Source organism: Vombatus ursinus, unplaced genomic scaffold, assembly GCF_900497805.2.
Source record: "Vombatus ursinus unplaced genomic scaffold, bare-nosed wombat genome assembly UNPS02014847.1, whole genome shotgun sequence".
Taxonomy (NCBI): domain Eukaryota; kingdom Metazoa; phylum Chordata; class Mammalia; order Diprotodontia; family Vombatidae; genus Vombatus; species Vombatus ursinus.
This window is the reverse complement of record NW_020954625.1, coordinates 2,578,391-2,592,579: the sequence shown is the minus strand read 5'-3', so window position 1 is coordinate 2,592,579 and position 14,189 is coordinate 2,578,391. Positions and strand designations below refer to the sequence as shown.

Here is a 14,189-nt window from a genome sequence, read left to right as displayed (position 1 = left end):
TCTTGCCACTGCTTCATGCTCACTATGCCTTTGGGTAACTCATAGGACTTCACAAAGTATGAATGGACTCTCTGCTGTTTGTGCTAATTTTGGCCTAACATTTAACACCAAGAAAACAGAGGTTCTCCACAGCCAGCACCCCACCACCCATACGTGGAACCATGGGTTACAGGAGGACTTCTGAATGCAGTGGGTAAGTTCACTTACCTTGGCAGTGTACTTTCCAGGGATGTCCACATAAACGATGAGGTTGCATTGCCGGAGTTGGCTCAGTGTTTGGGAGGCTCTGAAGAAAAGTGTGGGAGAGAAGAGGTATTGGGCTGCCTACCAAACTGAGGGTCTACAGAGCCGCCGAGCTGACCCATTGTTGTACGCCTGTGAAATCTGAACAGTCTACCAGTGCCATGCCAGGAAACTGAATCACTTCCATTTGAATTGTCCTAGCAAGATTCTGAAGATCCCCTGGCACGATAAGATACCAGACACCGAGGTCCTTTCTCGGGCTGAACTGCCAAGCTTTCAAACTCTGCTGCATGAAGCACAGCTGATGAACGAGGCACATGTTCAAATGTCGGATGTATGCTTGCCTGAAAGACTGTTTTACAGAGAATTCACCCAAGGCAAGCCCTCATGCAGAGGTCAGCAGAAGCAATACAAGGACACTCTCAAGGTCTCTCTGAAGAACTCTGGAGGGGACACTGGCACAGGACGAGATGGCGCATCCAAATCAGAGAAGGCACGGTGAGCAAAGCAGAATTATGGTAGCTCAAAAGAAACATGAGATGCCCACGCGTAGAGGCATCTCCACTCCAAATGTTCACATGGACTCCTTGTGCCCGACCTGGGGTAGAGCCTTCCAAGCTCCTACTGGTCTGATCAGCCACAGTTGGACCCCAACACAGTGATGTCATTTGGGCCCTCTCCCAGCACCAAGGACAACAGCCAGCCGAGTGCAATGACACTCACACGTTTGTTCGAGCATTCACTCCCACCTTGAGAAATCTCAGTGTGTAGGCTTGGGCTATTCTTATAAAAATCAGCAACTTCAGTTTGCCTGGAAGGCAGGCAGAGCAGCTGCCATGAGCCGCACAGAAATGAGGCCTGCACCAAAATGAACAGTAGCCATTAAACGAGAGACATTGTGAAAACCTTCCTCCTCTACCCAGTTGGGTTTCTAATTTTATATATGGTACAACATATCCTTTACTGAGAATAGGTTTTATATTTTGCGAAACTGCATTTGTGAAGATTGTAGGAAAGTGCAGTTTAACCTTGATCCCATCAATTTCTTTTCTCTGTTTCCTGACCAGAGGTTTGCAATGCTGAGCTTCTCCCCTTAGGCATTTGAGAATCAGGCTTTTTTCCAGAATCTTGAAGCAGCAGCATCTTAAAGAAGAAAGCGGCTGAAAAGCCATCAGACTCTCATCTGAAAGCCAGAGTGACTGGGATTCTCCCCCTCCTTTTTGCTACAGCATCCTTATTAACCAGCTGAGTGCCCAGTTTCTCTTGACGTCCAGCCACCCAGAGGGCATGTGTTGGTACTTGTGGGTTAGCCACCTAGCCAACCACCTGATTTCCTCTTTCAATGGAAGTGAGCCTCAGAGGGAGCACGGGGGTCCTCAGGACCCCTGAGCCTGGGCTCTGCCCAGAACAGGCACCCCAGGGGCTCCTTGGCATCCCAGGTTTACTTTGCATGCTGTTCTCAGGTCCTTCTTGCCTTGTGCAGGGAGGGCCATTAGGACCCCCTCTGACATGGAGAAATGGACCTCAGCCAGGTATGGTTCTGCCCTGGCAGGTACTTGCACAGGACACCCCACTCCACTGTGCTGGTTTTGTAGCTCTTTCTAGTGTTTTGACAGCTAAGTTGGTTTCCCTTCCCACTCAAGAAATGACGAACATAGAATCTGCCCAGACTCAAAGCAATTTTTTAACTATTTCCCAGACTTCTTTTAAAAAAAAAAAAGATACCAGAGAGAAAGGAGGGGGGTCATTTACTCACACATTACTAAAGGAACAGTCATGTAGTATCACTTGGAGCCTTTGAAGTTCATGGTTTGTTCCTACTTCAAAATGACGAGAAGCCAGCAGGCCTTACAGACACTGTTCCTGATTGTCAAGGGACCTTCAGGATTCCCCTGAAACAACCCCAGTGACTATTGTCTGAGCCCCACCCCTATACTGAAGAAGGGACTTGAACACTTTTCAAAGGAATGGAAAATGAAAAGGCTGAATTCAGAAGGTTCAAGAAGTGAATTTGTTTCCTGGATGGAATAAAACACTGGACAGCAGAAAGAACATGGGAAGAATATTGTCCATTTGTCCTAGAGACAGTACTTTGCTCTCTCAAATAACTCTTTGGGGCTAAAAATTTATCATCGGGAGGCAGGTCATTTAGGTTTTCAAAAACTAAAACAGTCAAGTTATTAATATTTGAAAAAGATCTACTGTGTAGTGCATAGAACATTATTTCTTAGAATTTAATACTCCTATCTAAATTAACATCATAGTGGGCTCCATAATAGAGATTTATGAGATACCCATCATATGAGAAATCCGATTATGGAGATCTCCATAGGTCTGTGTGCTTAATTGTGACTGTTTTGATGGGTCTAAACCAATTAGGAGCCCTGGTATTTTTCCCCTGTTTCTTGGCTCAGAATTCTCCTTTTTCCATTTACCCTTAAAATCAGTGACCCATTAGTCTTCTTCTAAATGTTGCAGGATAGAGAGATTAGAAAACGCTGTCCTGCTCATTGTAGCTGTCTGTGTGTAGGCCATTCCTCTCCTCAGCAAGGCCAGAGGACGGAACAATTTGTCATTTTTCTTTGTAAATCATTTTGAGAGTTCAGCTGTAGTTGATCTGAGAAGTTAAGCATAAGTTTAGGTGGGAGTAGACATCTTTTTATCATCCATTCAAGCCCAAAGGTTTAAAGAAAAAAGTGATCGAAATGAGAATGGCTTCCCCTGTTTGCAGTGGCGAACAAAGCAGCGGACATCCCAGTGAAACTTGGCTTGATGAGAGTTTTTGCCAGCTTGGTAAGACTTGATCAATCATCTCCCCGTAACCTTCAGCTGGCAGATCTTCATTCCCTCTGGCATTCTGACAGCCACGCAGGGATATCTGTCAGCACATTGACTGAACGGTCAGGACGTGGCGTCCATGGGAAGGTGGAGGTCGTGGGCAATGACCACCCTCTTCTGCCTTCAGCCAGACCCACGTGGCGGCAGAACCCAATGGAGCTGTAACTGCCCAGGAATCTCTTCAGGAATCAGTCATACAGGGAAAAAATCTCACTAGAATTCTCAGGACAAAGGGCTTGTTTGCTTTCTAATTTTCTTTGTTATAAGAGTATGCAAACGTCTGATGTTCTCACCATCACCAAACCTGAATGAGGAGGGACCTATAAGACCATCAAGTTCATTCCTACCCAATAAGAATTCCACTTTCACCAGGGGAGCCAAACTCAACTAGAAATGGGGGCCCCCAAATCCTGCGTGAGAATCCCTGTGGGCCAGGTGGCGATGTAGAAAAACACACATTAACATCACCTACATGTTTGTATTTGTACTTATACATTTGTGCAATTATAGTTTAATCTAGTTCTTCAGCACTGGAGCATGTGCATGTGTGCATACGTGCCTTGAAAATTACAAAGCGCTGTCTAAATGTGAGGGAGGATCACTTGGTCTCTGGTGTGGTATTTGAGAGTAAGGGCTTGAGGGTGCACCTCACCCTGTCAAGGATAACATTTCTTAAGTGATGCGTTGTCCTAAACCAGGGACACGGGGGAGCGGGAATCCCTGAGGATTCACTCCATCATTCTGTCAGGCAGAATGAGAATGGGAAAGCCACGCCATGTGGACGAGGCCCCGTGCCTGGACTCCGGGCCCAAGGTTGCTGCTGAATACCCCCGTGGCTTCGGACTAGTCACTCCCCCTCTCCAGGTCCGTTTCCTCCTCTGTGAAGTACGGGGTCTGGCCTGGAGGGTCCCCAAGTCTCCTTCCACTTCGGACCTGAATGGCCCGGTCGGGCCGTTTCCTAGCCGTGTGACTTCAGGCCGGTCCTTTTCTCTCAGAAGCCCCCGACAGCTGTAGCGTCGTTTGGACGAGTCGCTTCAGCTGGCGGTCTCAGTCTGAGTGTGCCACGGCCGGGGGAGGGCTGAGTCGTAACAAAATGATGGCTGTAGAGGAACTGAAAGATCGTGTGCCACACCTGAGAAATACCTTAAGCAGCGTTACACGGAAATGACTTAGGGCCATGTTGATGCGCACGTGGCCGTGTGCCCCACACTGACCAGCCGGGCAGTCAGCCCAGCCACGCTGCAGGAGTCGTCGTCTGTGGAAGAGGCTCTGCCAGGGCAGAGGGGCATAGGGAAGTTTATAGCAACAAAGGACCAAATGAGAAATGGCCCCTGCCTTCAGGAGCTCTGGACCACCCCCATAATAGAGGCTAGCTCTGCCTGGGGAGTGGGTGATTCCTAAAGAGCCCCAACACCTTCCATGGAAACCGCAACACTTACTGGCCACGCACTTCCTGGGCAGGAGGCAGTGCAAGGCTGGCGAGGAAGTCAGAGCCCCTCTAGGCCCAGTGACCTGGCGAGTAGGGGTCAGAGTGGAGCCTGCACCCCAGAGCTCCTGGCTCCGCACCCGGCCCTGCCGCCTCTCTGAAGTCAGCCCAGTGAACTGCTATTTGATGGCGTCTTTGCTTCTATATACCTGTGGCCCTATAGCTAGCTGGTCCTGAGGCACTTGGCAGCTTATATACATAAATATGTATAAATACCCTAAATGAGAGAGATGCTTCTGTCCCAGGAGACTCCCTGGGCTTGGTCATCTCTGACAAAATATCCATTTGAATGGAAATCAGAGGGTGAGACTCCTCAGAACTGGGGTCCCTTTGCATCCTCCTAAGAAAGTGATGCATTTTCTCTTTTTAAATAACATTGACTAGAAAATGCATCGGGTGAATGCTGCTTTTCTGTGTGACTGTGATAAACAGGCAATGTAAACACCGCCGGGGGTGTTGCTGCGAAGACTTTGATATTCATGAAGTAGGCCGGCCCCTCAGGCTGAGGCGGAGAGATGGGAATGAGTGGATTCAGCTGCTTAGCTGGCCGGGAAGGCCGAAGTCTGGCTTTTAGCCACAATCTCCCGTCGTTGGCCGTATTAGCAGAAGGCCGGGATGCTAAGCGTCTGTGCGTTGCTCGTTGTTTTCCAGGGGTGGGGGGAGCCTTTTTGCACCTGTGAGCCAGACCTTTCTCTACCACTGTAAGGGGTCCACAGTGCTTTCTCCGTAACAGCTGTGAGGTAGGCAGTGCAAGAGTATTCTCCCTGTTTTGCTGGTGAGGACCCTGAGCCCCCACAGGATTCAGTGATTTCTCCAAGGGGAGCTGGCTCCTCGATGACGTGAAGCCAGGCTGTTAGGGTCACAGAGAATGCTGCCCTTTCTGACCTTAGGGCGTCAGAGGGTCAGAGACTGAGGATGGGAAGGGACCTCAGAGACCCTGTAGTCTCACCCCTCATTTTATAGATGGGGAAGCTGGGGCCCAGGGAGGGGACTTCTCAAAGGCTCAAGGTGCTCGGATATCACAGGCAGGATTTGAACCCAGGACTCTCCCCATGGCAGAGAATCTCTCGGCGATCATCCTCTCTTTGTTTGCCTCTGATCCTTAGGCAGGAGATAAATGGCCCGTCTCTAGACCTCCATCCAGGTCCTTTCTGGCTTGGCCTGCGTTCTGATACAAAGCACTTGATAGGCCGGTCGCTCCCATGCCCTAGTGAAGTTATCAGGAGCGATCTTACATGGGCCAGAATGCTGTGCTGGGCAGGAGTCATGGGACTGAGGAGTCTACAAACGGGGCTACAGATGCTTATTAGATGCCTGCTGTATGCACGGGCTAGGCAGAGGAAGGTAAAAAACCACCCTGTTGGGTGGCCCCTCTCTGAAAAACTCAGAGAAAGTCCGAGGGTGACCGAGGATGAGAAGGCCCAGAGGAGGGAGTGGCAATCTCTCAGTGGAGGGAGTTTTCCCACAAACGAGCCTAGGGCTGTGAACACTGCCCCTCGCCTGACCCATTGTGGCTCTCTCTCTTCTGGCTGAGGATGCCTTTACCCCCCTAGAGACAGAGTGAGGGGGGGCTTCTCCGTTATGACTCCGTTATGCTCTTTGCCTTGGAGGCTTCCAGGAGACCCATTGGAAATAGCCTTCAGCCTCGAGTTCCCCAGCCCCTGCCAGAAAGGGCTGACTTAATGATTCATGAGTTAACCCATATCTGTGTGTTTTCAAAAGTATGATTTTGAAACTGCCGAGATAGATCTAATCCCTTCTTTTCTTTTTCCAGATTTGCAAAAGCAAAGCTAAAGAGTCCCAACAGTACTATCACAGTTTGGCTGTCCGGCAGAGCCTGGCCATTCATTTTAATATCCAGCAGGACTGTGGCCATTTCCTGGCTGAAGTCCCCGTCCGTCTTCTTCCCTGGGAAGACCCCAATGCCCCTGCGAAGGAAGATGAAGAAACAGATGAAGAGGAGGAAGAGAGAACTGAGCGGCAGAACAGAGACACGTCCCCTGGCGCGGAGTCGGCCAGCCAGGGAGGTGCCAGCAAGCAGCGCAGTCATGTGGTGGTCATCACGCGGGAGGTCCCCTACCTCACCGTGGCGGATTTTGTGCGGGAATCCTTAGCCCAGCATGGAAAAAGTCCAGATACGTACGAGCGCCAAGTGTGCCTGCTTCTCTTACAGCTGTGCTCTGGCCTCGAGCACCTCAAACCGTATCACGTCACTCACTGCGACCTGCGGCTGGAGAACCTCCTCCTCATTCCCTGCAAGGCGGGCGGAGGCGTCCAGAAGAGTGAGCCCAGTGAGCCCAGCCCCACCGCTGCTTGTCCAGCGAGACTCATCGTGAGTAATTTCTCCCAGGCCAAGCAGAAGAACCACTTGGTGGACCCAGAGGTCTTTCGGGATCAGTCCCGCCTCGCCCCTGAGATCATCACTGCAACGCAATACAAAAAATGTGATGAGTTCCAGACCGGCATCTTAATCTATGAAATGCTACACCTCCCCAACCCCTTTGATGAGAACCCAGAGCTGAAGGAGAAGGAGTACACCCGTGCTGACCTCCCCCGGATCCCATGCCGTTCCCCCTACTCCTGGGGGCTGCAGCAGCTCGCCAGCTGCCTCCTCAACCCCAACCCTTCGGAGCGGATCCTCATATCCGATGCGAAGGGCATCCTCCAGTGTCTTCTCTGGGGACCCCGCGAGGACCTGTTCCAGACTCTCCCCAGCCTGGCCAGCCCCGGCCAGAGAGCCGCCATCCTCCAGAATTGGCTGGACATCAAGCGGACCCTGCTCATGATCAAGTTTGCGGAGAAGTCTTTGGACAGAGAGTGCGGGGTCAGCCTGGAAGACTGGCTCTGTGCTCAGTATCTGGCCTTCGCCACCACAGACTCACTCGGGTGCATTGTGAGCATCCTTCAACATCGCTAGGGTGCGTGGGATGTTGGTTCCCATCAGCGACCTCTGGTCCTCCCTGCGCACATCCATCCCCGTTCCTCTTTCCCCCAGAAAGTGGGTTACCCATGGCACAGCCAAGGAAAGGAAAGGAAGACTGGCCGTTTTTTCCCATCCCGGAGCAGATGAGGTCCATTGGCATGGTCACCTCCAGCCCTCAGTATGGTGGAGAACAGTCAGTCTTAAGTTTTCTAGAAATTCGTCTGCAAGGATATGCAGTTGTCTTCCACTCGAATATCTCCCAGCCTAATGTTTCTATAAATGTAGATGAATGAAAGGAAAAAAAACCATCCCTAAAGGAACAGTTTCCTTGGGTGTGAATGCGATGAGCTACGATTAAATTCCCCCGTAGCTCTGGACAGTCCCTCACTGAGTTTTCAGCATGTAATATTTTAAATAGCAATATACAAAGTTAGCTGATCCCCATTATCAACCGGTAAGCTCTCCAAATAGGTGATCTTTCTTTTTCTTGTTGAAATATCTGTTTGCTATCCTAAGCACGTAGAGCTGTGATCCTCGCCCTCTTGATAGCCTTCCAGAGGGCCGCATGGTATACGGCAGATGGTGGGGTGGGGCCCAGCCAGGTAAGCCTCACCCCAGGGGCTGGCGAGGGCCAAGACTGCAGAACCGTCCTTCCTTCGCCGCTCCAAAGCATATGTCCTGTGCAGAGGGCGAGCAGAGCCCCCATCCTCCTGTCTCCATCGGCAGCAGGTGCCACGGTGGCCTCCCTGGGATGGGGCTGCCCTGTGCTCCTCCAGGCTGGGAGGGGGAACCAAGTCACAAGTGCCACTTTTGATGAGTGTCAGAGCTGTCAGCTCTGGCAGCCCCACTAACAGTGCCCCGATCACAGTTTGTCCCTATGGCAGTAATTGGCTCGCTCCCTTCTCTCGGCAGCCCCAGACCGCACTCCCCAGCAGAGTGGCTGTCAGCTGAGCTCGGAGATGTATTTAGAGGGAGGGGAGTCAGTGGCCCTCGAGGTGCTGGCCAGGCAGAGGAGGGAGGGGGGCCGCTCTCTGACCTTCTCGCCCCAGTATCGGCCTCTTCTCCATCAGCTTCCTCCCTAGACACGCGGCCCCATACTCAGTATTACTAGGTTTTCCAAATCATGTCTGAAGTCGCTCAGAAGGACCGGTGCTGGGAGCATCTTGGATTTGCCGACGCTGGGTGTCACCAAGCTGATGGCCTTCTTTCTGAGCCTCGTGCTTCTCTCTGATGGATATATGTGCAATTCTTGTATGTATTTTTTAAGCTGTGTCTTACAGTGTTTACGTTGCAACTTCGCCTGAAGCAAGCCCTATGGAATCCCTGCCCTTCCTCTCCTGGCACATAAATGAGCTTCAGATAGGAGTGCTTTTTACATATGTGTGGATGTTTGTATGTTTATTTCATTCAAAACTGTGAGTAATCCGTTTACTTCAGCCTTGAAAACAAATTAGCCACTTTGATCATGTGTGCATGCTGGGACCAGAGACAGGCCCCCGATGCCAAGCAGCCTTGGGGCTCCCAACACCCAAGGAAGGCCCCCAGGGGCTCCGGGGGCCGAGCCCTCAGTTCGTGGGGGCCCGGATTGATTGTGCAGTATTACGTAGCACATTAGCAGCCTTGGAAATATTTCTAAACTTTGGCGATTTTTTTTTAAGCCTTTCATTTGATTCACTGGTGTCTACGAGTGATCAGGAAAGGAGAAGGAGAATGTATTTTATTACAATGTTACCTTTTTTTTTTTCTTTTTAAACAAAAAAAGAGATGTTAAAGAGAGTTGGCTGAAGGTGCACTTCCTTCCGGTGTGTGTCAGTCATCTCCCATGGAAAGCCCCTGTTGAGGGCAGGGGGCATCAGCCCCAGCCCCAACGCAGCCCCAGAGTTTAGAGCTGTAAGTAAGTTGGGGCACATTGGCCCTGGTGCACCTGTGCTCCCCAAAGGCTCCTTCCCGTCCTCCTGCTCCCCTCCCCAAGCTTCAGCTTGTTTATGTACAGGCCCATGATTCCTGGCCTAATTACCCACTATCCTGGCCACCCACGGCCCCAGGCCATTCTGGCAGGCACGTCCTCCAACCCACCTGGCCCTTGGCATTATTGAGACATCCATTCTAGGTGTCACTGGTTTGGGCGACTTGCACCTGGCACATTTTGTAGAGTTTTATGTTTAGTGCACTTGGTCCCTGACCCTTCTTTGACCCTAGCTTTCTCATTTCCTTTCTGTTTGTGTGTGTGATGACTCGGATTCTGGTCGTTCTTTCTAACTCTGTCGTAGAATCGAGCATCTCATCACCAGAAGGTCGGCCACCAGTGGTAGATCCTCGTGGCCCCAAAGAGCCTCGGCCGAGGTGCCCCAAGGCTGGGGCCCCCATGGGGGAAGGGATCATGTGATGGTGAGATCACAGATCCCTGACATGTGATCTGTCTGTCAGTCTCTCCAGCGTGGACACCTTTTTCTGCCTGTCTCCTATTGTGTGGTAGCACTGGGAATACTTAGCACCTCCTCTCGTCTGATGGAATGATCATTGTTTTATTTGTTGGTTATTGGGGTTTAGTTGGTTGGTTTTTGTTTTGCTTTTTCGGGTTGGGGGGAGATGGCTACTCTTTCAAGGGGTAAATGGAGACAGGCCAGACAGGGCCTGAGACTTCCCAGAGATGAAGGACAGAAATTGATTTCCTCTGGGCAGTGCCTTGGGAGGAGAAGAAAGGGATGATTTCTTACAAAGAACCACATCCAGTGATCTTCCGAGAATGTAATTCCAAAATAAAGTATTTAGTCATCTTCGTAATTGTGGCAAATATTTTAAATGTGTTTGAGTTGCAGTAAACATCTTGAATTCCTTCTCCACCTAGAGCAGAGAGCCTGCTCTTGGCCACAGACAGACGCAGGGGCGTCGGGGTATGAGCACCAAAGCCCTTTCAGTTTTCTGAAGTAATGACTACAGTTGGCAGTTGACAGTATTGATTGGAAATAGATTTCTTTTTTTATTTTCCATTGGAATAGTTTAACTCTGTATTCCAGACACTTCCATCTATATCAAGAGAATTGAAAAATCAAGCAGCCTTTTGGACACCATTTAAAGCGAGCGCTTTCATAAAACTAGACAAAGAAAGCCAAATCTCTGGCCTGTTTGGGCCAGCAGGAGAGCAGGACCAGGGCTGCAGCTGCCTGGGCCAGGGACGGGCTGTGTAGCGGGGTGAGTGCCTTGTTAGAATTAAAATCTGCTCTTGAAAGAGAATTACTGCAAAGTCTACCAAAATCCTGAGAAGCCTTAAGCGTTTGGTGGGAGGAAAGCAGCCTTTCAAACAGGTGCTAACTTGGGCCCTAGAGCAATAATGGTGGATCTGGTAGGATAGGGAGAAATAGAAATCTGTGGAAGCCGACAGTGAGATAAGGTCATCAGGAGAGAGCTCCACCCAGCCCTGAGCTTGATTCGAATTCAAAGCCGAGTTCTCTGGCACTGTGTCTGGGGCCATCACTTCAGAAGATGAAGCTGGTAGGTGTGGAGGAACCCTAGGGCCCCAGAGTTATCCAACTGAGCATCAAACACATTATTTAGAGTTTGGGAAAATAAATTTCAATTCAAAAGGAGTAAGGTGAAGCCATCTTTGCTTCACACTCCACATGAGTTGGCGGCCTTGATATTCTAAGTCCAGAGACCTGTGTTGGAGATATTAAAAGAGATCTCTCTCAGAGTTCAGTTTGCAAAAATCTGGTTGGAAATCCCTGGCTCTGAAGAACTTCCAAAGGGCCTCGGGTCAAGCAGAGTGAGCAGGGCAGCAGCAGGCTTCCCAGACCTGAGCCCTATGTCATCATCTGATGCTGGGGAGTCAAGAAACCTTCATTCTCCCTAGGCTTCCCTCTCAGAGCTGCCATTCTGCTCAAACTGTCTCTAAATGAGTTAGCAGGAGCTAAGGAGCCGAGCAAATGATCTGCAAAGTATGGACCTGGCCACAAGAAATAGGATGGGTTTGACATCTTGGCATTTTAAAGGATCCTAAAAGCCTGAGTGGAAGGAGAGGCATTCCTTCCACCCCTTTCTTCTCCATTCCCCTTGCTAATGGATAGTTGCTACCTGTACCTTTACAGAGGGAGAAACAGAGGCTTACAGAGCTGAGTTTTTTTGCCAGGGTCGCACAGGACAGGGGAGTGGAGAGCGTGGGCTTTGTAAGAGTAAGGTGTTAGGAAGTGTCCAAGTCGGAATTGGAACCCAGAGCTTCCTGAAACTGCCACCCCTGCTCCAGGAAGCTGGCTCAGCTTGAGGACTAATGAGTTGTTCCACTTTCTCTCCATCTGGGCTGTTCATTTTACCTCATTCCAGTTAATACTATTCAAGTCCCCAAGTGATCAGCAACCTGGAATTCCAATCGCTGCTCTTAACTGTGCACTGAAATCCAGCTGGCTGCCCTCAGCAGCCCCCAGGGAATGTGGGCGGGCCCCAGAACCCAAAGGGGCTAGGAGGGAGGGACCGCACGACCAAGGCCTTAGGGAGAGAAGATACCAAAGACGTGAAGCCCGTTCACCCTGATGCTTAAGGCAAAGCTTTTGCCTAAGGTAATGCCAGAGGAGGGGAATAGACAGGCATTCCACCTCCACCCCAGAAAAGACCTTTTTTTATTTCTTTTTTTTTTTAATAGCAAAGTCATGTGTTGGACAGAAAGAAGAAAAACCACCACCTCCCTTCCTTTTCCACCCCCCTCCCCTCAAAAAACCCACACTGAGCTGAATGTAAGGTTCCAAGGAACCTGACCTCTCCCCTTCTCCCTTCTCCAGGAAGGGGTAGGCAGGAGCGAAGAAACAACCCGTCTCTTTGACACTGTATTTGAAGGATTTTTTTTTCTTTTTAATGATGGTTTCAGTAGGTGATGTTTTAAAGAATTCTTGGGAGATTTCTTTAATGGATTGTGAATGTTTTTATAAACCTTCCTGCAGAGGTATTTACCACTCATCATTACCATCATGTAATAGTTACTAAGTGCCCAGAAGGAGAAAGGGGCTCGCCAGCTGTCTCACCCTCTTGCCCAGGCCTGTTTGAAATTAAACCCAGTTTGCTGCTACAGCACTGAGGCAGTGTTCTCCATCTGAGCTGCCTGCAATGATCTCAGCCTTCCCACTTCTGGGCACTGCACCACTGAGGACAGCCTCCATGCTATGGGCCAGCCTCTTTACAACCATCCCACCCTCTGTATTTTTTTAATCCAAGGTGGTTTCAGGGATTCAGAGGATGTTGGAAATTTTTTTACATAGAAGAAATATATAGATATATATATAAATATATATTACTATGAACTTTATTGTATTTCAGAAAATCCACTTTGCCCTTCTTGTGTGTGTGTGTGTGTGTGTGTGTGTGCGTGTGTATGTGTGTGTGAGGGGAGGAGAGGGGAGGGTTGGAGTGCGTGTGTACCCACACACAGCATATATGCTTGAATGTTGACCTACCCAAAGGTTTCAGGGTAGACTCTTTGAAAGGACAACTCACACTGCTTATTCAAACATGAGTAGGCATCCCTTCCCTTGCCGGTTTCAGAAGGTTCTATGTCTGAGAGTGCTGGGTTAGGATTCTCTGCTGTTGCCACACAGGGCATCAGGGCCCTAAGACCACCTGTTAAAAGAGACTCTTTGGCTGTCTCTGGGTTTTGTCCTTGGAATTTTCTTCCCAGTGACTCTTCCAAGCCTACCCCTCGCTCTGTGGAAGCTTTCTGTTTGGAAAGCTTGTCTCATTTGCTTTATCTGAAGCTTCATCTCTCTGGTTACCCATTTTATAGATGTATAAATATATAAACTAAACCTCCCTCTGTCATTGGGGGGCACTTCTATGCTCTGGTTTGCTGTGGTACTTTGCTGTGGACGCTGTGGCATTCATGTTACTGTGTAAATAAACTCGTTTTATTACACTGAAACCAGGTGTGGAGTTGTTATCCTTGCCAAGATTTCCTTCCCTTTCACGCTTCCACGGTGGGGAGGGGATGGTTGGTCTGCAGAAAGGATTGTTCCCCCGAGGATACATCAAGCTGGCTGAAGGATCTTCATTAATTTCCAGGGTGTCTGGATGGCAGAGAGAGTTGGATTGAAACCTGGCCTTTCCTTCTCGGAACAAAAAAATTTTTGGAAGACATTTCAGTCTGTGACACCAAAGGATGGCTATCCTATATTCGATCCAGTGCCACCTTACGGAATTCTCTGCCCTGACTCATAAAATGTCAGAGCTAGGAGAGATCATAGGCTGTTACAGCCGGACAGGATTTCGAGGTTGTTGAATCCAATCCCTTTTACAGATGAAATAGAGGGGGAATATCCTATCCGAGGTCACACAATTAGTAAATGGCAGATCTAGAATCCTAGACCAAGAAAATCCATTACCTAGCATATATTAAGCACCAACTGTGTGTCAGGCACTGTGTAAGCGTTGGGGATACAAAAAAAAAAAATCCCCTGCTCTCAGGGAGGGGAGAGAAGAGGTTTTGCCTTGGGATGAAAGAGCTTCGTGGAGGTCCAAACTCAACTGCCTCCTCTCTCCCAGCCTTAGTTTCCTCCTCTAACCAGTGAAGGAGGTTGGACAAGATGAGCACAGGATCACACATGGAGACCTGGAAGGGACCAGAGGCCCTCATTTTCCAGATGATGATTCAGGCACGAGGAGGGGAGCAGAGTTACCCAAGGTTAGACACTAAGTGTCAGAAACTGGATTTGAACTTGGGGT

The 14,189-nt window shown here is 49.6% G+C and overlaps 1 protein-coding gene across 6 annotated transcripts in view; it reads left to right on the top strand.

Moving 5' to 3' along the window:
- The window catches only part of PEAK1 (pseudopodium enriched atypical kinase 1), a 278,957-nt gene extending 265,568 nt beyond the window's left edge, over positions 1-13,389 (top strand). For all 6 annotated transcript variants that reach the window (XM_027840539.1, XM_027840535.1, XM_027840537.1 and 3 more), the window contains one exon: positions 6,342-13,389. In XM_027840539.1, coding sequence (XP_027696340.1) covers positions 6,342-7,484 — 1,143 coding nt within the window. In that variant the 3' untranslated portion in view covers positions 7,485-13,389. The remainder of the gene's footprint in view (positions 1-6,341) is intronic.
- The last annotated feature ends 800 nt before the right edge of the window (positions 13,390-14,189 follow it).